Below are 24,125 nucleotides of genomic sequence, written 5' to 3' on the forward strand. Positions count from 1 at the left end.
TTGGATTTGCCCGTCACTTGTGCCCGTGGCACTTGGAAGATGCCTGGTCAGAGGCATCTTCTCTATGCTCCTTGAAGTAAAAGAGAAAAAGAAAAAAGAAAAAGCAGTGTCCTTTTATGATATCTGCCCCAAAGCCTGGCTCGGAGGCAGAGGGCAGGATTCATTGACCTCACCGATCAACACTGTGGTTCTAAGTTCCAGGATCAATATTTTAAATCTCTTTGCCTATAACAAGGGGCAGGGCCACTGCTTTGCACAATTCCAGGGGCATCTTTTATTCTGTGTGAAGCTTTGTGACTCAAGACTGTAATGTGAGGAGTGCCCCGCTGGAGGTGTGCAATACCCCCAAAGTGGGGGAGGGGGACAGAGAGGAAAGCTGGAGGTTGGCTCCCACTAGCTTCCAGCCTGTGAGACATGGTCGTACTGGTGACTGGCAGCAGAGGGCGATGTTGGTGTGTGCACAGGCAGAAAGAAGTACTGTCGGAAGGTTGCACTCTGTGGTTATTATGTTGTTTGAAGGGCGGGGGCTGGTAAACTCTGTCTTGCTCAGTAACATTGGCTGATTTTTGCTGTTGTTTGTTGTTTTGACTCTTGGGTCCTTGGATCCCCTTCTCCGAAGGAAATAACATTCTGGGGCCTGAGAGCAGAGGCTTAGTTGACTCATACAGCGTGCTTCTAAGATTATTACAATTTGAATCGCAAGCCAGGGGGCCAACAACTCCTTGGGTTGCATTTGCTGAGCAGGTCTTTTCTGGCCTGTGCACCCAGCATGTGGAGGATCCCTGGCTCCTTGCAAAAGGACTAGAGCCTGGGGAGAGCAGGGATCTGGGATTTGGGCTTCCGGGTCCCCCTTTTCATCACTGATTTGGTCCTGGGATGAGCCTGGCAGCTCCCTTACTCTGAGGCGTGGTGAAAACAGGTTTTCTGCTCCAGGAACTGGTTCAAGTGCTGGGGTCCTTAGGCAAGTTCCTTAACATCTCTGAGCTCCAGTGTCCTCTGCAGGAAAAATGGGAACGCTAACGGTGGCTGCTTTAGAAGACCTGGTACACAGTAGCATTTCGCAAAGGGGAGTTATTTTATCAGTGGAGTGGTCTGGTGAACCCAAACGGAGCTTGACCGAATTCCTGTCCTGTGTTTTACAAGCTGTTTGTCAGCAAACAAGTGACTAGGCCTTCCTGAAAACCTCATTCCCTTATCTGTTAAGAGGTGACATGCTAACCCACAGAGTTGCTATGAAATGCAACTCTGTGGGTTAGCATGTCACCTCTTAACAGATAAGGGAATGAGGTTTTGGAACGTGCGGGCTCAGCCGCTCCGCGGCATGTGGGATCTTCCCGGACCAGGGCACGAACCCGCGTCCCCTGCATCGGCAGGCGGACTCTCAACCACTGCGCCACCCATGGAAGAAGATAGTGTGTGAACTGTGTCTAGCACTGCTGGGTGCTTCATGCTAGGTGCTGTGTCTCTGGGTTTCTGGCCCTGGATGTGTTCACCTGACCTGCGGCCATGGAGGACCAGCTGGCAGAGTTCTCCCTCGGGCTGGGCCTGAGCTGACCTCTCCTGCCCGCTGCTCCCTCCAGCTTTGAGACCTTCCCACTGAGATGACTTTTAAAGGCCTAGAACTCCTCAGATGGAGGCGGGGGCAGCCTGGCAGGTGGAGAGGGTGCATGGCAGTGGGCCGGTGACAAAGATGCCATGCCAATTTACATGAAGACGTGAGAAACAAACCAGTGATTATTATAACATGAAAACAAACAGCTATAGAATCAAAGAAAGGGCAAGAGTCCGTGTATGTTTTTAAGGCAAAGCACAGCCTTTAAGAACATCCCAGGCTTGAGGGGAGCTTCAAGCCACGCCCTGGCCGCCAGATATGTGTGCTGGAATCTGCCTGCCAGAGGGGGCTGTGGGGAAGAGTCGGAGGCGTTCTGGGGTGACTGCCACTCTGGGGGTGTCTCCCTGCCCCTGAGGCCCTCACCTGCCTGACGCTGCAGGGACCCAGCAGGATGGAGGGCTGCTGCGCCGTTGTCACTGGGGAGCTGTGTCCCCTCCCCCAGCCGGTCAGTCTCCAGGCGGCTGTCAGCCAGGGGCAGGTAAGCGGCGTCCTTGGGAGCCCGGAGCCCGGGAGCTGCTGATTTATCCCCGCAGTTCAGAACAGCCTGTTTCAGCTCCGGCGCGCTCTGAGTTTGGCCCAGCTGCAGGGTAGTTTTGCTGGCTCTGGCCAGGTCTTCGTTAGTGACCTTGGGCCAGTCACTCCGGTGACCAGGGCCTCCATTCCTCAGCTGGGCAGACGCCCACAGGACATCGGGCAATATGGGCCTGATGGGCCCATAAGGGCCCAGAAACCTCTCTCCGAGGTGGACGTTGAAGAGGGAGCAGGCGCTGGGTTTGAATCCAGGCCCAGTGTGAATTTGGGGCATTAGACCTCTCTGAGCCTCACTCTCCCATCTCGAAAAAGGGATGGGAATAAAAATGTCTACTTTTCACAAGTTACTGTGAGGACTGAGTCAAATGAAGTGTTCAGTAGCCGTCATTATTGGCAGCTATCCCTATGAAGGCCGTGGTGGCATAGCTATGTAGGGAGGAGAAAAAAAGAGAAAAGGAGGGTCCTGGGGCAGAGGCTACAAAAGGCCTTGGGCCAGACAGGGGTCCTGGGGAGGGAGGTGGGGCCTGTCCAGTGGCAATGGCAGGTCAGGTGATTGGAACAACTGTCCACCTCTTGGTGTGCGGAGCTGCCCTGGGTCTTCCCCACAGGAGACCATCCCTCCCTGTGTGGTCCAGAGCTCTGTGGCAGTGACCGCAGCCCTCAGCCTTCGCTTCCCACAGCTGGGTTCCCAGCTCTGGCGGGAGGGTCCCGCCTGTGCCTGTGTGGCCGCCTCTAGCTAGCTTGTACTCTGTTGCCCCAGGAAGAGGCCACTTCAGTTCTGGGGTTGGTTGTGGTCCGATCTGGGGCCAGGTTCTTGCTGAGCCACTTGTTATTTTTGATAACCACACACCTGTTAGGACACACACACACACACACACACACACACACACACACACACTCTAGCAAAATGTGCTTGAAGAACTCACAAGGGGAGGGTCTCTTTGACGTGTGACTTTCCATAATTTCCGAATAGTTTATAGTCTAATTCCCTCGCTAAGCAAATTAAACCTCTTAAGGTAACGATCAGATGGTCCAGATAGTAGCCGTGCATGTGGACATTTGTAAGATTCAAACACTGGTGGGACCAGGCCCATAGTCATTTGCAAAGGCCTGTAATCAAGGCAGAAGCAATTACTTAGCTGAGCAGTTCCCCCTGGGACCTGAGGCGGTATATCAGGCGGTGATGAGTCCAGGGATTATCTGTCTGCCTGCCCCGGAGACCTCCCATTCAGCGGTGCCTGCCCCCCCTCCCAGAGCCCAGGCTCTCAGTGAAGGCCTCCTGACATCTCTGGAACCTGCATACTGGAGACCTTTCTGCCTTGGGAGAATCTGTTTGGAAACAAATAGTTGCAAATCAGCCTGGGAGTCAGATGGCATCTGGGCTGTAGGAACATGGTCCCCAGGCAAAGAGGGATGGGGTGACCTGGGAATGGGAGATGGGGGCAGCTTAAAACACACCAGCTGGCAGCAGCAAGTCCCGTTCTCTTCATCACTGGGGCTCAACCTCCTCCCTCCTTTACTTCCCACCCACAGCCATTCAGGTACCGAGACACGGGGTCCCACCTCCAAAGGGCCTCTCTTTCCATTCCCACTGCCTCTCTCCTCTCTCCGTCCCCTGTCACCACACCTCTGCACCACTGGAAGCTTTTCTAATCGGCTGTCCTTCCCCTCTCGATCCCCTCTCTGCCAGTCTGTGCCTTCCTGCTGCAGCCCATCTTTGGCCATGTTGCCCCCATGGCTCCTGAATCTCCCGAGCCCAGTGCTCAGGAACCCGTGGCCTGGCTCCACCACGTTTCCTGCTGTTTCTCTGGCCGAGGTCACACGAAGGTCCAGGGAGAGCCAGTCTCTGACTTGCCGATCTGGCTCCTGGGGTCCGTTGGTGCCCCTGGAAGCGCCGCTTTCGGAGAAGCCACAGACCAGCCTTGGCCCCTGCGGCGGGCATCATGGGTCCATGCAGCGGGCTGGCCGGGGGTATGGTGGGAGGGGGTGGGATGGGGCCTCTGTCCCCGAACGTCCATCCTGCTGCCTGTCCCCGTGTCTGCCGCACCACTGTTGAGAATGAGTCCTTAGGTCTTGAAGGGCTCAAGAATCAACAAGCAAGCTGCAGATGCTGTGAGAGGGCCAAGAGCGTCCATTACGCAGGGTTTCTCAAAGAATGGTCCATGCCACAGCTGTACTGGGGCCATCCGTGTGGGGCTTGTTAAAAGTGTGGGTTCTGGGCCCAGAATCAGGAGTCTGGGGTGGCAAGCATCCCAGGTGGCCCTTCTGCACAGGGTAATTTGGTGACAGCTGGGCTAACACCTTGGCAGAGAAGAATTAGTCTGGAGTAAGGAGAGCCGATTAGGTGCCTAGAGGAGAGGAGTGGGAAGGAGGGACGATGTTGTTGGGCCAGCTGGCAGCCTGTCCCATCTGTGAAAAGGGAATAATAATAGCTACCGATAAGGGCTGTTGTACGCTTTCAATGAAATAGCTCACGTGAAATCCCCTGGTGCCTACTGACTGCTTCATGCATGTTCACAAAAATTAGGAGAGATGGGCTGCACTCTCGTAGAAGAGGGTCAGATCCTACACGTCCCATTGCCTCTTGGGAAGCAAATCTCCCCCCAGCAGGGAAAGCGGGGAAGGATGGCTGGGGGAAGGGAGAGTTGGGCTGTCGACCTTTTTCTGCCACTAACTGGGCTGTGTGATCTTGGGCAAGCCCCTGACCCTCTCTGGGCTTCCCCAGTTTGCTTCTGTGTTAAATGAGGTTGGACTAGGTCACTGGTTCTAAAGCTTTTCCCGTTGTATTCATCTCAAAGTAATATTGAATGCTTGTTGAAAAGAAGAACATTATATTAAAAACAAAAAGCAGAGCCTGAGGGGCAGTTCTGGTGGGCCTGGGAGCTTTATGTGTGAGTATGTGTATGGGGGAGCTGTGTCCGTATTCTCTAAGGCTCTAGCATTCTCCGGTGTCAGGCCTTCTCCAAATATGGCCCCCGTTTATGTCTGGAGAAGGCTGACCGTTCTGGGCCAGAACTCTGTGTGCCGTGACATGGCTGTGGTGGTGATATATGTTGGAAATATTGGTACATACAGTAACAGTAAATATCAGCGACTTACCTGTCAAGTGTGGTGATAGATAAAAGAAATACATGGAGGGAAGTGTCAACTGGGAAAAAAATATACGGCCGGCAGTAAATCACCACCAAGCAATTAAAGCATAAAATTAAGTTGTGTGGTATTTTGTTTCCTCGGGACAGTGCACCGCACTGTGGCAGCTCCTACACATGGGAGGCGGGCGTGAGCCCGGGCTGGCTTCCACTGACTGCTCTCAACGGCCCAGAGAAAGGAAGAACATTGGGTTCAAATCCCAGCACCACGGTCTATGGCTGTGAGGCCCCTGGCACGTTTCTTACCCTCTCTGAACTTGCTTCCTCATCTACAAATGGGGGAATTGTGCATTAATGCATACCATAGGAGTGGGTCATTCACTACGTATGACCAAATAGTCACTGAACACATATCCCGGGCCAGGCACTGCTCCAGGCGCTGGGTCCACTGGTGAACCAAACAGATCCAGCCCCGCTGTCACGGAGCTCGTCTTCTAGAGAGGGGAAAAGACAATACGATAAACGAACGAAATGCACAGTGCATCCATGGGAGATGAGTGCTTTAGAGAAGGGAAAGGAAGTGCTGGGGTGGGGTGCAGGGGAGGTGGTTAAGGACTGCCCCCTGAGAAGGATACATCTGAGGGGAGACCTGTAGAAAATGCAGGGGTGAGTCATGTAGATATCTGGGGAAAGAGCTCCGAGCCTAGGAAGCAGGCCGGATGGTGCAGGATTGTAGAGGCCAGTTAGGGGACTTTGGCTTTTACTCTGAGTGAGAGGGGAGCCCCTGGAAGGTTTTGAGCAGGGGAGTGAGATGGTCCGACTCAGGGTCACTGTGTGGAAGATAGATGGTGGGGCAAGGGCTGTAGCCAGGGGATGCTTTAGGGGAGCTGTGGGCAAGGGGAAAGCGTGGCCTCAGCTGGGGAGGCAGTGGTGGAGACGGCGAGGGGTGGTCCAGTTCTTGGCGTAATTTTGAGTGGTGCCAATGAGATTTGCTGACAGATCAGATGCGGGTGTCTGAGGCTGTCGGCCTGAGCAACTGGAAGAATGAAATCACCCTTCTCTGAGATGGGGAAGGTCACTGGAGGAACAGAAACATTTGCAATAGATGTTTGTTTGAGCAAACATCTGGTTGCCCATGAAATTAGGGTTAAGATTGGCTTTTCAATTCCTGCAAAATGTGCTGTTGGGATTTTGATAGGAATTGCATTAAATCTGTAAATCCCTTTGAATAGTATTGCCATATTAACAATATTAAGTTTTTAAAGCCATGAACATAGAATATCTTTCCATTTGTCTTGGTCTTTTAAAATTTCTTTCAGAAATATTTTGTAGTTTTCAGTGTGCACGTCTTGCACCTGTTTGGTTAAATTTATCCTAAAATATTTGATTCTTTTTGATGCTATTGCAAATGTTCCTGTTCCTGAGGAACAGATGCTGGGATCTGCATCTGGATCAGGAGTTTGGTCTTGGGCGTCCAAGTCGAGATGCTGAGGACGTCATGGGATGTACCCGTCTGGAGTTGGGTGGGGAGGTCTGGGCTTGGAGGTGGAAGTAGAATCCCCAGGGGTGTAGGGGGGGACAGAGAAGAGGTGTGGGAGGTGGAGGAGGGGCTGTCCGAGGAAGGAGCAGACCCAGGAGAGTCGGGTCCTGAGGCCAAGTGAGCACAGCGTTCTAAGGAAGAGGGATGGCCGATGTGGTAGAAGGTCAGGGAAGATTAGGCCTGACCACTGGACTCAGCGATGCCGGGGCCACGCTGACCTGGTCAAGTGCAGTTGGGGTTGATATGTCGGTGGCACCTTGACTGGAGCGTGTATTACTCAGGGTTTTCCACAGAAATGCAACCAACAGGGTGTGTGTGGGTGTGTGTGTGTGTAAAGAGATTAATTTAAGGATTGGCTCACATGATTTTGGAGGCTGAGAAGCCCCAAGATCTGCAGTCAGCAGGCTGGAGACCCAGGAGAGTTGATGGTGTAAGTCCCAATCCAAAAGATGGCAGGCTCGAGACCCAGGAAGGGCCAGCATTTCAGTTCGAGTCTAAAGGCAGGAAAAGACCGATGTCCCAGCTCCCGGCAGTCAGGCAAGGGGAGTTCACTCTCACTCTTGGGAGGGCCAGCCTTTCTGTTCTCTTCAGGTCTTCGCCTGATTGGATGAGGCCCATCGCATTGAGGAGGGCAATCTGCTTTACTCCGTCACTGATTCAGATGTTAATCTGTCCAAAACCGCTTCCAGACACACCCAGGAAAATGTTTGAGCAAACATCTGGTTGCTTATGAAATTAACCATCGGAGTGGATTCAAGAGAAGACTGAGAGCAGGGGCATTAGAGACCCTGCCTAGAGACCCGTCTTCTGAGGGATTTTGCTCCAAGGGGAGTAGAGAAAGGGCTGGTAGATGCAAGGAGGTGTAGGGTCAAGAGAGGTTTTATTTTTTTAAGTGGCAGAACATTGATAATAGCATGCTGTATGCTGCTGGGTAGATGTGGTAGAGAGGGGAAGTTAATGATGTGGGTGGCAAGGGGGCCAGTTCCTGGGTGAATGATCTTATTAGGCAGGAAGGAGCGGACTCTGCGCCCAGGCGGGCGGTCGGCCTTGACCAGGAGCACAGCCGAGTCAGCTGTAGGAAGCCGAGAGACCTGGGCAAGCGGCGGGGCGGGGGTGGGGGTTGTGTGTGGACGGGACAGTGGGAGGGCCTGGCAGGCCTTTGCTTAGAGCTCTGTTTTTCTCCTGGAAATAGGAGGCCGGGCTGCCAGCTGAGACAGAGGATGAGGGGCCTGAGAGAGAGAAGGTATGGGAAGGTGGGGGGGCTAATGCACTAGGGAAGTGCCCTGTGCTTTCCCGGGCCCTCCTGAGGTCCAGAGCCTGAGTTTAAGGGGAGCCCGGTCAAGGAGGTGGTAGGTTTCCCTCGGCGCTGTCAGACACCCGGTGCTGCATGGAGGAAGCAGAGGACTGAGAGTGGGGCGCAGGTTTGGGGTGTGGGCGCGAGAGCGATTCCTAAGGTGGACCACGGAGTCTTTGCTGGGTAAGGGGGGGACGTGAGGCCACGAGGGGAGGGAGGGGCAGTGAGAGGGGCTGGGTTGCAGGGCTGTAGGCGTCGGGCTACTGCGGGGACTGAGCTGGAAGGACAGGACGGTGCAAAGGTTGGAAGTTATTCCTGGAGGCGCTGCAGTTCCTGGTGACAGGGTCCGGGGCAGACCATGGGCATGAGTGGCTGAGGAACGGGGGAGGCCATGCCTTTCAGGAGAAGAGGTCAAGGAAACGAGAGGGCAGGGGCAGGAGGGACTCTGGGGACACTGATGCCACTGAGAATTACGGCAGCAGGGACGGTGAGAGCGACAGTGAGCCAGGAGGCAAACTCGCCCCGGGGTGGGGCGTGGGCCGGGGTGACAATGACTGCCCCGGGGAGGTAGCGGTGTGCCCTGAGGGCCAGTTGCAAGGATCAAGTGAGGTTATGTACCACGCGGGCACACGGCAGGTGCTTGGTAAACGGGAGCTGCTCTTTAATCGTGTTGGTGACCAGAATATGGTACCTGGCCTGATGGTAGGTCAGAACTTAAAATCAGGAATGTGCTGGGACATCTGCGGTATAGGATTTACATGCACCTGTTTCTAGAAGATGTGGTGCCTGCCAGGCCTGCCTGTCACCTTTCCTGCAGTATCCAGACACCCTGAAGTGGACAGTGGGCCAGGCAGGCCTGTCGAGAGCAGCCGGGGTGGACAGATGAATGGGCAGAGGGAACTCAGGCTGAGCACGGGAGCAGAGGGCGAGGCCAAGGACACAGGCCTGGCCCTGTTCCCAGGGTCGGGGACAGCCCCTGAACGCCAGTCATGACGTCTGGTGCATTTCCGGAAGCCCAGGCCCCTCACGCCTGAGCTACAGGTGCAGGAAGGTGTGGATAGGACCCGTTGGTGTGTTGAGGTGAACGCCGCGGGGGAAGGCTCTTGGGGCAGCCCCGCATCGCAGGCCTGGGAGCCGCTCAGAGCAGCTGGGGATGCTTGAGGGGCACAGGGCCCCTGGAACCCACTTCCAGTCCAGAATAGAGGCACCACGGCTGGCTGCTCCATGATGTTTTCTGCCTTTGATGCCCTCCGTGCGCCAGCTGTGCTGTCAGAGGCACCGAGTTCAAATCCTGGTCTTTTTACTCTTTGCCTGTGTGAGCCGAGGCCGGCACCTCCCCCATCTGAGCCTCAGTTTCTCATTTGTCAGAAGGCATCATAATCCCCGCCTTCCAGGTTGGGCACTCAGGAGACATCTGTGGAATGAGTGCAATGATGAGAGCAAAGTGGGGTGGAAAGTTTATGTTTTCGTACACTTCGGGCCTCATTTCACCGGGGGGTTCAGTTCCCTTCTTAGGAGAGCTTTTGCCGGGAGCTGCAGTTATTATGGTGAGTGCTAACCCTTCCCCTCCTGCTTCGGACACGTGCTTGAAGGAGCAGTTCGTGCACCCATTCCTCCCTGCGTGCGTTCATTCACTCCTTCGGTGGGTCTTTGTGGCTTGCCTGCTGCTCGTTGGGCAGAGAGAAGAGCATTGCCAGTGACGTTGCTCTGAGAAACGTTAGCCATGAGCAAGTCCTCCCTTGTGTTTTCTTTGTCTTTTGGATCAGCTCCAGCTGCTTTCCCCGGGGAGACCGGCCGTCCCTGAAGGCCTAGCAGGCAGGGTTGACCAGAGAGAGATTGTCCTTCTGGTGAGCAAGGCCAGTACAGTTTGCACCCGAGCGGGCAGGGCCCTGCACACGGTAGGGGCTCAGCGATAGGACGAAGGGAATGCTGGCTAGAAAATTCCTCGGAAGCCTCTTCCTTGGCCAGTGTCCTGCTCGGCCCCCGCCCCCAGCATCCTGCAGATTTGGTCAGGTTGGTTAGACTATTGGTTCTGTGGAGCATCCAGGTTCACAGTTTTACCTGGTTTTGGACCCGGGAGTTTTAGCCGCGGTCATCTCATTATTGCTCGTCACAGAACAAGTTGTGTATCCTCTCCAGGCCGTGGCTGCCTCACCTGTGACTCTGGCTGGTCTGAGATCTGGACACTCAGGACAGTGTCGTCATCACATCTGCAGCCCCACAGGACGGCGCCTTATTCTGGGCCCACTGGCTCTGACCAGAAGTTGGGGTGGGGAGCCCCTCAGGACTGGGCCATGCTGGGAGAGCCCTGTGGGCCCAGGGGGTCCATGCAGTCCCCTCGATGAGGGTCCCGCTGGCCGTGCTCCAGGGGAGAGGGGTAATAAGGGGCAACTTCCACTTACCATCGGTATAAATCCCACAATCAGGAAAATTGCTTCAATTGCTAAAAAACACCGGTGGGAAAGTCCATTTATTTTTCATTTTTCTTGTGCACTTGCCACCCTCACGCATGAATCACTGTCGGTATGTAGATTAAATTTATACCCTCGTTATCTTTCATGTCTCTGGGGCTCTGGTGTCAACTAGGTTTCTGGTTACGGAAAGCCACAGCCTGCATTTTAGTGGGGAGAGGATGTGGCCCTGCCTGTGGGCGGGGCCGCTGCAGGGTCTCCACTCTGTTCTGGGGTCTGCTCAGCCCTCCTCCCACCCCCCCCCTCCTGCCCCCACCCCCAGTCTCCACCCCGTGACCTGGCCACAAAATAGGACTTGCTTTTTGGAACATTCTAGTTCTTCTCTGGAGCTGCTTCTGCTCCAGCCTTTGCAGCAAAGGATTTGGACGCTTGGGTTTCGGTGGTTTATTTGGGAGGGTTTTGCAGTGAGCAGGATTGTTTCATTTTGAACACCTGCTTTGTGAATTGGCCTGGACTAGATAGCAAACTACAGGCAATTTGAAAACATACTCTAGTAACACATAAACAGGCTTCCTTTCTCTTTGTCCTTCAGACACACACACACACACACACACACACACACACGCATACGCACACCACACACACACACACACACACACACACACACACACACACACACACACACGCGAGCTGGGTGCCTGCCTGCCTTCCTCTCTAATACAGGCGACATGGTTAGACAGCAGCTGTGGAAGCAGCCTGGTTCTCACCTGTGCTCTGGGAGGTTCAGAACCATCTAGGACTGACAGGAGACTTTGTTCTTCATTCTCAGATTTAGCCATCTCCTTGCATAATCTCTAAAATCATGGTTCTTTATTCACTGATTTATTTTTCAACAAACTTGATCTCTACTTTTCTGGGTCCTGGACTTGAAATCTGATGAAACCCTTGAAACCTTTTGAAAATTTGTTGAAAGTCCAGGCCCCCCCTCCTGATGCACAGTTTTGAAAAAACTCAGGGGTAGTTGACAGAGCCCGTACTGAGCTCTGGGCTGAGAAACCCTGCTCTAAAGAGGCCTTCTCCCATGCATGCCACTGTCCTCACAAAACCGAGGGGCATTCCAGGAGTTCAGAAGCCTGGGGTCCTTCCGAGCCAAACAGCTCAGGCCCTCACACCCTCCTCAGATCTCGTCTCAGAAGAGCAGTCCCTGGGGCCACGCTCCTGGCTCTTTTGGGGTTACCCATCTAGACTTAGAGAACCCCACTTCTCTCTGTGACCCCCATGCCCCCGGGACGGGGCTGAAGCCGCAGCTGGCCGTGCCTGCTCCAGGCCCCTGCAGCCCCCGGCAGGTATCATTACTGCACAAGAGACCCATCATTCTGCATTAATCTGGGATTCATCATGATAGCCATGACCATAATTAATTTATTTGGTATTAATGGGGATGAAATATGTACTGTCCTTTCAGGGGAAATCAGGCTGCCTATAAGCATTAGTTAAAAGGACCATTAAAATCAAACCTTCCCCAGATCCATTAGGCAAAGTCTTTCATCCTGAAGAAGATAAAGTTCTGCTGTGTGAAATGTCATGAATAATTAGGTTGATTGCTGTTTTAAACTCTGCCCCTTCCTCCCTAACCCTCCCACCTCCCTCCTGCAGCAGAGCCCCCCACGCACCCACCGCTTCATCGTCACATCTGCACTGGCCCCCAATTCCCCTCTGGCCTCTACGACCACTGGTGTGGCTCTGTGTGTATGGCCAGGACAGGGAACGGGGCTTAATGCCCCAGCTGGACTATAGTTGCAATAGTCTACTTCTCTTCTTTTCCCAACCTTGGGCCCGGGTGGTGGGCACCTTCCTCTTGCCTCGGTGCTGCTCCAGAAAGGGGTTGATGGGAAGAGGTCTGAGGCAGCATTTTTCAAACTGAGGTCTGCAGGCCCCGCACCTCGAATGGTGGCCGGGGTATAAAACGCAGATTCCCGGGCTCACATCTCAGGGGCTGTGTGTGGGAAGGGGACGGAGGCTGCTACGGAGGGTTTGGTGTCTGCCGGATGGAGGGGAGAGGCAGGAGAGAGAACCCATCGTGAGAGGCCCGCTCGGCGGCCGACGTGTGATTTCTCCGGAGCCCCGTGTGGGCCCCGGCGTGTGGCGTGTCCCAGCCACACGGGCCTCTCCCGTGGGGAGCACGGGAAGAGGCGTTTCACCTGATGCTTTATGCACATGGGTGCACACGGTTGCCCCGTGGGGCTGGTCCTCCAGGCCTCACCATCAAGCTGAAGAAACCAGGAGGCAGAGGGCGAAACTGCCCACTCAGTGGGACCTGGAAAATCCTACAGCCCTGGGTGAACTGACGAGCTGTTAATCGGACAGTTGGGTGGCGCAGGGGTGGAGGCCCATGGACCCCCCCCGGAGTGGTGGGGTGGGGGAGGGACAGATGAAAAGTGCGCGCAAGCCAGACCCCGCCTCCCTGCCGCGCGCTCTAATCTTTTCACGCCGCGCTGCCCTTACAGGCGCTTCGGCACAAAATGCACGGCCTGCCAGCAGGGCATCCCCCCGACCCAGGTGGTCAGGAAGGCGCAGGACTTCGTCTACCACCTGCACTGCTTCGCCTGCATCATCTGTAACCGGCAGCTGGCCACGGGGGACGAGTTCTACCTCATGGAGGACGGACGGCTGGTGTGCAAGGAGGACTACGAGACGGCCAAGCAGAACGGTAATCAGCACGGCCCCTCCCCCGGCCTCCGTGCCGGCCGTGCCCCCTGTCCTGCCTGAGTCCGGGCTGCCCACCCCTCGGAGCCCTGCTCGCCCCCTGCCTCCTCTAGAACCTTCCCAGATGCCTGCAGGGAGGGGGAACCCCCAGCCCCCAGCCCTTGGCACTTGCTGCTCCACGGAAGCATCAACCGGTTTCCGGCCGCTGAGCGCCTGTCTCGCGCGCCAGCACGTTGGCTCGGGAGCAGCTGAGGACCTTGTGCCCATCATCTCGAGGCCCCTTGCTTGGGGCGGGGCTGGGAGGGTGCTCCGTCTGCAGTGGAGCTGCTCATCAGTTTCACATATCGGGGTGCACATCTACCTCTGCACCTCAGAGGCTTCGGTCAGCAGGAGCCCTGGCATTGGCCTAGGTCACCCTTGGAACGGGTCAGCTCGGTTTTCAGTTAACTGTATTGTGTTTCCCCTCTCAGACTGTGGGCTTCTCGAGGGCAGGGCCTTAGGGGTGACGACTCTTGTGTCTCCCAAGCCCCTCATATGGGAGCAGATGCTCAGCCAGTCTCCTCGTTCAGGGAGACCCCACCATCTGAACCATCTGCTCCCGTGCACCCCGCCACCCTTCCCTGACCACCTCAGGGCCCTGAGCACGGTCTGCACAGAAGCTCGCAGCACAGGCTGAGGCTGATGTCGGGCCCCAGCCTTTAGTAACCACCCTGGAAAGCCTGCCTTCACAGGGGCGACCTGGGCAGCAGCGGCTCCTGCCCTCCAAGGCCTTGCTCCTGGGCAGCCCTAGGTCTTTCCTGGGCCTTCCCAGGGCCTAGAGAGGGCTTGGACCCCTCCCCGCCATTCCCCGCAGGAAAGCCAAGCCCGACTCCCCACCTCCTGCAGCCTCACCTCAGGCTTCTCACTCACGGCTGTGCCCTCCACCCGAATATGGTATTTGGCCAAAGTCAACCTGGGAATCTCAGGCGCACAAACTCGTGAAACGTCCAAGGTCATTTGCCTTTGACTAGAGTTTATTTCGACTCAGGGTGTTACTGCGGAACACTTTTGTTGACGGCTCTGGGCTTGATGAAAAAACAAAGGAACGACAATTTCATGTATCTCCTTCCAGGTCTTTCGTCGGTCCCCACATATATATTGTATAGATACGATCAATGCATGGAGAAATTAGTCTTTTGCTAACGAATGCAGTTCAAGTGTTTGTGTTGGTGAGGCCGCGGGAACCGAGCTCAGGCTGGGAGGGACAGCGCGGCAGGGCCTCCTCTCTCTTCTGCCCCCACCCCCAGAGTTCTGGCGTTTGACATGGACCGCCCTTTAGTCTCTTCTCCTCTTTCTGGGGCCTCTGCAAGCCTGCTCCCAGGCTCTTTGCCTTAATGTATTAATCTGCTCTGGCCCCTTAAAACTCACTCGGTGCAGTTACTTTGGAGTCACTTATGGTGTCACAGAAGATTAGGGATAAACCCTCAGCGCAGATGGACTCAGAGAGCCCAAGCTGCCCGTGCGACTCTGATGCCCTTCACCAGAGACCCCAAGGATGCAGGCCACCCCCAGGGCCAGCGGCTGCTTCTCGCAGTCAGAGGCCTCCTTTAGACCCTGAGCACGTGCAGCCCGGCGTCCACTGCTACTGTGGATGGGTCGAGAGAAAGGGGAGACCAGCTGGGGAGGCAAGAATGACCCAGTGGGGCTAACGCTCTTATCGAGGATGCTTTGCCTCGCAGCGGACCTCTGTAGGATGGTGGAAAGACACCGAATTTGGCCTCAGAGGTGGGCATCTCTGCCGGGTCATGCACTAACTTGGGGGTTCCCCCGGCAAGTTGTGTACCTGGCTGAACCTCGGCATCTCAGCTCCATAGGGGTGGGTCAGAGCACCTGTCACATAGGGCTGTGTCCTGAGGTTTCCAGAGGCTGACACTTGTGGAATGGGACGTTCCACGAGGGAGAGACCAACGTGGAAAAGAAATGCAAACGGTAGGTGAGATCTGTTGTAGGTTTGCCAGCAGCTGGGGCTTACACAGTGTTTCCGGTCCGTTCCTCCTGCCTCTGGCTGTCAGTGAGGCAGCGGCCGCTCCATCCCTTGAAATCTGGGTGCTCCTCGGTACAGCAGGGGCCTTGGTCTGCTGTGGGGCATTTGGCTCCCTCTTCTTATGTTTTAATTCCTCCTTGCTAATCTAAACCCTCTTTCAGGCTTAGGTTCCCTCGCTGGTGCTACCCAAAAGACTGAATATCAGCTATTTGTATCTTGGTGTGAATGATTTTGTTCATTTGTCAGTCTCCCTGGATATTTGCATTTTCAATATAATGAGGTGGCATTTTAGGCCAGGGACGAGTGCTAGGAGACCCTGCATAATTCAAAACTAACATATTTTAAGACTAATTTTCCCATAGGAATTAATGTAAAAAGTCGAGGGGCGGGCGTGTATCCTGGGAGCACGTAAATCCATAACCAGTGAAGTGTGTCTTTGCCTTAATGCTACTTTTTATTTTCTCAGCACTATCTCAGTCTCTCCCAGATGCTCTCTCCTAAATTAACAGCCTAGGGTATCATGGTCTTGCTTGGCCTTCCTCATAGCATTTTATCACATTTAACTTCCGTACCAAAGTTATTGATTTTCGGGTACATTTTTCAGCACGAGCACTGCCACCGCTACTTAATGAATACTTGGATGATATTGTTATAGGATATAAAAAAGATTTTAAATTATAATAACAGTGAATGTTAAAATAACAGCATAATAGTCCCCATAATCACAAGAAGAAAGTTCCGCGTACGTAGCCAGCCATGCGGAACCAAGGGGCCACCAACCCAGGATGACAGGGGTTTGTCCCAGTGGCACTGCCATCTGGCCAACCTAATGCACTAGGCCAACCTATCTTGAAATTAAGCAATTCTCGATGAATTGAAAAAATTTTTGGTGGTTTCATTATTTCAAATTTTGTACGTAAAGACCGTATGGATATTTTTAAAGTGCACTGTTTCGTATTTGCATCAAGTTCTGTCATGCTCTTATCTCTATAAATACGGGTAGACGGGAGTGATTCCTAACAACAGAATTTAAAGAATTTTGGAGGTTTTCCTCAGTGCATGTGCCTCAGTGGCTCTGGAATCCTTCCTCCTGGTCCTGTGTCCAGGACCCCAGGGAGGGACTTGAATGGTGGGCTTTGAGGATGACAGTGCTCTGCTGGGGAAGAAAACGGCCCAAGGAGGAGAGAGGACTGGGGGCCTTGTCCCCCCTCCGCTGTGTGCACGACTGATCGTAGTGTGAGCCTGGGCTTCATGTCATTAAGGATGACTTAATCCTACAACGTGCCACCCACCCAGGCTTCAGAGGGGCGAGGGGACTTGCCCATGCACTCACTCAATGAGAATGGTGAACCCAGGTCTTCTGACTCCAAGAAAAACCTTTTAGAATTGTTGTGAGGCTCCTGGGCACATAAAGCTCTCAGGTCAACACCAGGCACACAGTAAGCACTTAATAAACATTAGCTATTTTTATTGTTGTTCCTAAGAGAGGGTTTTCTTAGGTGGAAAGGAAGAAAGGTGGGAAGATAGGCATGGAGCAGACCCCCTTCAAAGTACATATGTGGGAGGGGCACAAAGACCCCAGAGGGCCAGACGCAGCCGCCCGTTCCCTCTTGCTTGACTCCCGGGGGTGCTAGGCAGAGAACGGAAGTAAGTCTGAGTGCTGGGAGAGGAGCAAACCACTTACACCCAGTGCCTCTCTCTGTGCCTGACTCTGACTGAGAATAAACAGCCTTTGACCCACAGGAACTTGATGCTCAAAATCCACTGAAGACAGTTGATCAATCAGCATGTTGTCCTGAACACTCTTCAGACCAGTGTTTTTCCAAAAATGTTGACTATGATCTACAGTAAGAGACTCATTTTATGTTTCAGCTCAGCACACAGATTCATACAGCAAGCATTGATCAAGTTTCATGAAACAATACCGCTCTCATCTGCCTCGTCCATCCCGTCACAGCCCATCCCATCTCACTCCATCCCATCCATTTTATTTCCTCTCTTAGTTTGCGATCAACTAAATTGACTTCACAACACACTAGTGGGCTCTGACCCATAATTCATGACCACTGCTTAGGTGAATAGTGAATGTACAGGTCACCCCTGCTATGAGCCCAGGGCTGTGTCAAGGCAGCGAAGCCGTGGGTAGGACCTGGGGGAACGGACCTTCCTGATGGGAGGAGAGGCAGGCATCTGGGGCAGCCCAGAGCACAGACTTCATTCTGACTCCTTCACCTTTGCAGCCTTGGCAGTAACTCACATGGTTGGCCAGTCAGAGTGTTTGTCATGATGGGGAAATGCATGGAATGGTACACCTTCAGTCTGAGGAAAGCCCCTGTGTGGCTGGGCTGGCAGGGGAGAGGCAGGGAGCTGAGGCAAGGAGGACATGGTCCTCACTTTTCAGTGACTCTGAGGGCCTGTGGGCTCCCTGGGGTCTGGGACCACGCCCCTTTGGTATTCCCCCATTTTCCCACACTCTTGCCCATAGCAGGCAAGATTACATGGGGAGAGGAGGAAGGTGGGTTGAGACCCAGCTGCTCCAGATGGGCTGGACCCAGTAAGAAGTGGTTTTCATTGCAGATGACTCAGAGGCCGGAGCTAAGCGACCCCGGACCACCATCACGGCGAAGCAGCTGGAGACATTGAAGAACGCCTACAAGAACTCCCCTAAGCCCGCCCGGCACGTGAGGGAGCAGCTGTCCTCGGAGACAGGCCTGGACATGAGGGTCGTACAGGTGAGACACCAGCCACCCTGGCCCCCGGGCCTCCTTTGCTGACCGGGGATCCCAGGCCCGGCGCCACCCAGGCCGGGCCTGGGGCAGGGGTGGAGGCTGTCCTGCGGGTCCCTGCATCTGTGCCCTCCACGTGAGGGAGGCTTCGGGAGTGGTACCCATGGTACCTCATCAGCGGTGTCGCTGATCCCCTGGGGGAGTTGGGCTCAGGGCCACAAGCCCCGGAAATCTGCCGAATCAGAGGCAGATTTCTGAGGCCCAGGCAGGGGGAGTGGTGGGCACGTCCCATTCCTTGCCCTGAGCTCTGCTGAGGCTTCGGTCTTTGTCTTTTGTCTTGGGGACCCTGGGGGCTTTGGGTTCGTGGTGGACGCCCCCCGAGATTGTCCCTTGTGCTTGTGTGGCAGGTTTGGTTTCAGAACAGAAGGGCCAAGGAAAAGCGGCTGAAGAAGGACGCGGGGCGGCACCGCTGGGGGCAGTTCTATAAGAGCGTCAAGAGGAGCCGGGGAGGCAGCAAACAGGAGAAGGAGAGCTCGGCAGAGGACTGTGGGGTTAGTGACAGTGAGCTGAGCTTCCGAGGTGAGCAGGGCTGCCGGGGCGAGGCCCAGGCCCTAGGAGAGGCCCCTGGGAAACTCATCCCCGATGCTCACGAGGGGTCTTTCTGGAGGCCTGGCCACCTCCCTCTCGAACACAGCTCTCCCTGCAACTTGGGGTAAAGGGCAGGGGGGAAAGGGTAGTGGCCCTTCCAGAGGGGACAGGGCAGAGGAAACCAGAGCTCTGCTGCGGACACATGGAAGCCGGGTTCCCAAGCCCATGGGCCCCAAGGCCTCCCCTCCTTGCCTGCGGCCCGGGGCTCCCTCACCAGCCCAGGCAGCTGTGCAGGACAGCTGTGTCTCTGCCTGCACCCTGAGCCCCCCTCCTGCATTTCTCCCCTCGGCCGGGGCACTGGGCTCCCTCCCGTGACCCCCTAGAGTGAGCCCCCTCCTCTCCTGGCGGTGGGAGGATGTGCTGAACGGGCCCTTTGCCCCGGGAAGTCAGTACTGTGAGCGCACGTGAGGTGGGGACCGGCCTCATTCTGAAATCCCTTCCCCCACCGCTCCTGTCACCCAGTCCAGCGCACGCGCTTTGCTGCATGCGCTATATTCAAATTTGTGCGTCAGCAAAGTTGCAAATGGCTGCATGTTTTGGATCCTTCGGTCGTTTGCAGATAGCCATAACGGTTCTCATGCAATGAGTCCTCGAATGTGGAAGGTCTTCTGTTGTGGGGCGAAGGGAAGAGTCCTGAGCTGGGGGATCAGAAATCTGGCTTCCGGTTATGGCTCTGTCAAACGGATTCACTTCTCTCGAGCCTCAGTTTCCCCATCTATAAATGGGGAATAACCACATCCTTGCCCACCTCGCAGTGTTCTTGGGGATCCGTGAACACAACTGACTGTGAATGTGTTTGGGGAAAGTTCAGCACATTTTCACACTTGGGAGACACGACCATCCCCTCTAGGGAGCCTGTGGCTCCCACAGAGGGCCCTGGCCGCACGGGATGACAGGTGTAGGCAAAAGGCCAGGTAATGGCCGTTTCACAGTGGAGCTGAGCCTTCAACCCCTGGCCCCTCTAAAGGGCATGACTCCTCTCCTCCTCTTCATTTTTATGGGTGGGGTGAGGGACAGCCTAGGGCAGGTCGTCAGGAGGGATGGGTGTTGAAGTCCACTCTGGGGTGGCCTTGGTAGGAAGGATGCACAGGCCCAGGTGGGAATAGAAAGGAAGTCTGTGGGCTGCCCGCCAGGACCGTGATGTCCTGAGAGGACTGTAGCCCAGCCCAGAGGTCTGCCCGTGGGGCCCTGGGGAGGGTTCAAGGGCCCTATGCTCACCTTCCAGGCCTCTTGGCGGGGGAGGGGGAAAGCCACTTAATCTCCTCTAAGCTGCTGAAATCAACGTCTGGAACATACAGGATTGTTAAGTCTTGTTTCATAGCTCCTTTCTGTTGGGTGCAGGTGGGTCCCCAGGTTGACATATCATTGGTCTCTCCAGGTAATTATATAATCTTCTTTTTCTTAAGACTAAAATTGCTCACTTCGGTCGGAGAGAGGAATTCTTCCCGGTGGCAAAGGTTCCATTAGATCCCCTTAATGAAATTCTTCATAAAACAAGAAGGTCATTTGCCTTAATCAGTCCAATACTTTGTCCCCAGTGAAGAGCTTATTGGTAGACAGAGAAACCAAGTACTTGAATACTGAACCTCTTTCCCAGGTAGACCAGAAGGCTTTCGTACACATCTTAGAGAGGTCCTCAGCCCCCCTGACCGCATGGGCCTGCTTGTTTCCCAACTAACTGAACCAAGCACTTTTCCCAGCTTGAAAACTTTCAGATGAAATCTTGTTAGCACAGAGTTTCTTCCGTTTGTGATGTGGAGGACATATGACCCACCAAACCTCAGGCGTTCGTATTCCTCAGTGTAGCCATCTTCGTACCTGAGCACACGTGGGACCAACAAACTCACCAAACATTTGTCCAGTCTTCTGGGACCTGGGCGTTTGGTCTCTGCAGGTGTGGGTTCTGTTTTTTCCCCTTGATGTGGGTCAGTCTCTGGATGCCAGGCTGACGTGTTGGCGTCTGGCTCATGCGTGGGCTTCTTTCCTGGTCGTGTGTATTCCTAGGTTGTGAAGAACAGGGGACCACCGGAGTCCTGGCGGCTGACAATAAATCTCCGTTCTTTTGTCCACAGAGGATCAAATTCTCTCAGAACTTGGCCACACCAATAGGATTTATGGCAACGTGGGGGACGTTACAGGCGGACAGTTAATGAATGGGAGCTTCTCCATGGATGGGACAGGACAATCCTATCAGGACTTGAGGGATGGGAGCCCCTATGGAATTCCCCAGTCTCCATCCTCCATCTCGTCCCTGCCATCCCACGCTCCTTTGCTCAATGGGCTGGATTACACGGTGGACAGTAATTTGGGCCTCATTGCGCATGCAGGGCAGGGAGTAAGCCAGACGCTGAGAGCCATGGCTGGGGGACCCACCTCTGACATCTCCACAGGAAGCAGTGTAGGCTATCCCGACTTTCCAACTAGCCCAGCCTCTTGGCTCGATGAAATGGATCATCCTCCTTTTTAAGCACCTCTCCTCCCCACCCTACCCGTCCTCTGGCTTGACAGAATATCTTCAAGGATCAAAAGAGACTTGCCTTTTAAGGATCAAAAGCGCGCCAATGTGAATTTCCATTATTTTCAATGGAAGTCCTCTGCCGATCCCGGGGAGGTCGCGGGACCCCACTAGGGCTTGTTTTCCTGGGAAGTGGTGGGAGAGCAGCCTCGTCTCAGAACACAGCACAGGGGCACAGAGCCCAGAGCGCTAGGGTGCTGGCTTGTTGGCTCCTCCCCCGCCCTGCTTACAGGCTTTGGCTGCACAGTGCTTGGTTGACGGCATGACTGTGTCAGGCCACCTTGCTCTTTGGGAACTCTGCTCCAACCGGAGTGTCTCGTCATGCCCCCCCGAACCACTGCTCTCACCAGAACCAAGATTTCTGAGGTAGAGGCATCACGGCCCTTGAATATTGATAAAAGTGATTTCTGGACCACCTTTATTGAACCCTAATTTTCAAAATAAAAAGTCACTTATTAAAGGTCAGTGGAAAACTTTGATGGCCAGAGTTCGATGTTGAAAACATGCTCCCTCCTCCTTTTTTTTTTGCTGTGAAAAATATGACTTCTTCCCTACCCAGAAATACATGCCGGAGACCATTTGGTCAGTTTTGGTTTTTATGAAATCCCATCTATATCACTGAATCCCTGACGGCAAGAAGTGCTTTTCATTGCAGGTGACTCTGAGGCTGGAGCTGAGTGGCCCTGGACCATCACAGCGACTGCATGACAAGTCCCCCTGGTACACAATGTGCCTTTTTAATTTGCCTGTATTATTTATTCCACAAGACAGGCTGTGGGTTCCAAAATGATCAAAGCTAAAATATGGAGAGAACAGAACGACAATCAGTGAAAACATTTGTAGACGTTTGGATTCCAAATATGCGGTCTGTTTAGCCAAGTCAGCAGATGCCAGTCTCCCAGAGTTCTCATCCGGTAGGGCGAAATGACATTGTGTCTGTTTTGAGGGACTTGGTTTAGATGAGCTTGTAACTCCACCCGCCCCCGCTCACTTGCAGCCAACCCTCCTCAGCCCTTTAAAAATGTGAGCTTTCTCTGCTGTGCTAGTTGACTCAATTGGAGGACAGTCTTGGCCTCTTCCGAGTACTAGCAATGCTTCTTGGCCTATCTTGGTTGGGAGGAATCATTTAGGGAGCAGCCCTAAAATTGTCCAAAGGGTTCCAAATGGTCCCTGGCTGCATCCCTCTGGGTTGCTGGCTGGACTCATGCCAGGCCCTGGGTTGCTCCAGTTCTGCACTCAGAAAGGCAGAGCTCTCCAGCCAGTGGCAGTGCAGAGACTCTGAGCTTGCGGGTCTGCAGTAGCCCATCACCAAGCCTGAGGCAAGGGCAAGGGCAACCCCTGCTTTATGAGCTGCTGTCTCTGCAACAGACTGTACTTCTACAGGAAATACCGTTGCGAATGGTGCTACAAGTCCCACTTTATGCCACACATCTGTCCATCAGGAAGCTCTCCGTGTGCATACTGGATATAGCCAGGTGGAATTTATTCCAGTCCCCTTGGGAAATGGTGGTTTGCTTCTTCTGGCCTCCCATTCTCTTAAACAAGATCAGCAGAGTGGGAAAGGGTAAGATGGTATTGCCTTTCTTTCACAGCAAGTGATGGGGCCAAAGCACCTAAGGACCCTTCCTTCCGGGAATGGTTTTGAGGACCGCAAAGATTTAGGCATAAGGTAGGCAGACTAAAGGAAGAGAGAAACACTTCCTTTTTTGGATGCTTCATCTTTTGTAAACTCCTTTCCAGGACTAAACTACGGTCAGTGAAGCTTCTTTAAAATAGATGGTCAGTAAATTCCTGGGTCAGCCTTCAGGCCATCTTTGTTCTCTGATCAATTTTGTAGTGTACCCTTAGTTTTTGATGTGCTCGATTGTTGTGATGTTTTGCTTGGGGAGTCTGCAAATGTCGGCCCTCTGCCGGAGGTTCCAGGTGCAGGGATGATGGTGTGTTAAGCCTGGCCAAGTCTGTGCTATGGGGAATTCCCCAATAATGTGACTATTCGGGGTGGGGATGGAGACACAAACGCAAGGTAACAAGTCGTGTGTCCATCTTTTTGGAGGACAGCTTCTTAAGCTCACTGTTCTTAGCAGGCTGCTTACAAAACACAGGAGAAAGACTGCTGGGTTAAAACCAGTTAAAAACCACCCCACCCAGACCACTGTCTCAGCTTGATTACTTGGAGTAGTATCTCATGGGACGTCAGAGGCGCTTCGTAGTTTTGGCGAGTGCAGTACCATGAGAGCAGGCTCTTTAAGGGGGAACATCCCCCTGTGTAGCACTGCTTTTGGAGACCAGGTGAAATCGACCAGTTTTTGTTTTTTAGATGGGATAATCATGCTCACTCCCTATTCACTGGCAGGAGAAATGGGAGGCCTTCCTCATTCATACAATAACAGGAGTCTCTCGAGGAACCCAGTGAATAGTGCAGGTGACATCATGATGTCGGGAGGAGCTCCTTTGGTTTGGTGGGGTTGGCTAGCTGGGAGAGCTCTTGAGTGAGCCCTGGTCAGAAAGCCAGGAGAGCTGGATTTAAGTTCCCCAGGGCCACCTCGCCAGAAAGCAGCAAACACTGGTGCTGCATTTAGAAGCACAGGCAGAATCGGTCTCAGATTTTAAGTGGATCTCCCTGCAAGTGGGATTAGTGTTGTGCATGGGCTGATGCTACCAATGAGCCGCAGGCCAAGACAGCTCCTTGGCTTTTCTGAGGCTCAGGGATGGAGAAGAACAGAACTACCCTGAGATTCGGGTCCAGGCACTCCTCTATCGCTCAGTAGTCTGTTATTGATGTATAAGGTGTTACACGGAAGCTGTTTTCCCCTTTGCGAAATGACATGGATGAATTTTAAAAACAAGATGAGACCTTCTGGAGGCGTTGACAATATCTGGACCTGTCTTTGGCTCTAGGAGAGCTGTTTACTAGCAACTGTTATCTGCAGCGCTTGGCTGATGGACCTGAGGGTAGGAGGCTTCTGAATCCAGGAGCAAATGAATAATATTTAAAAAAAAAAAAAAAAAAAACAAGCCCAAGTTTCCAAT

General features: G+C 53.9%; 1 protein-coding gene across 1 annotated transcript in view; it reads left to right on the top strand.

The window, feature by feature from the left end:
- The window catches only part of LHX4 (LIM homeobox 4), a 42,556-nt gene extending 21,509 nt beyond the window's left edge, over positions 1-21,047 (top strand). Inside the window, exons 3-6 of the mRNA XM_060009732.1 lie at positions 12,985-13,187; positions 17,784-17,938; positions 18,340-18,511; positions 20,653-21,047. Of these exons, the coding sequence (XP_059865715.1) occupies positions 12,985-13,187; positions 17,784-17,938; positions 18,340-18,511; positions 20,653-21,047 (925 nt within the window). The remainder of the gene's footprint in view (positions 1-12,984; positions 13,188-17,783; positions 17,939-18,339; positions 18,512-20,652) is intronic.
- The last annotated feature ends 3,078 nt before the right edge of the window (positions 21,048-24,125 follow it).

Source organism: Delphinus delphis, chromosome 1, assembly GCF_949987515.2.
Source record: "Delphinus delphis chromosome 1, mDelDel1.2, whole genome shotgun sequence".
In the NCBI taxonomy this organism is placed as follows: domain Eukaryota; kingdom Metazoa; phylum Chordata; class Mammalia; order Artiodactyla; family Delphinidae; genus Delphinus; species Delphinus delphis.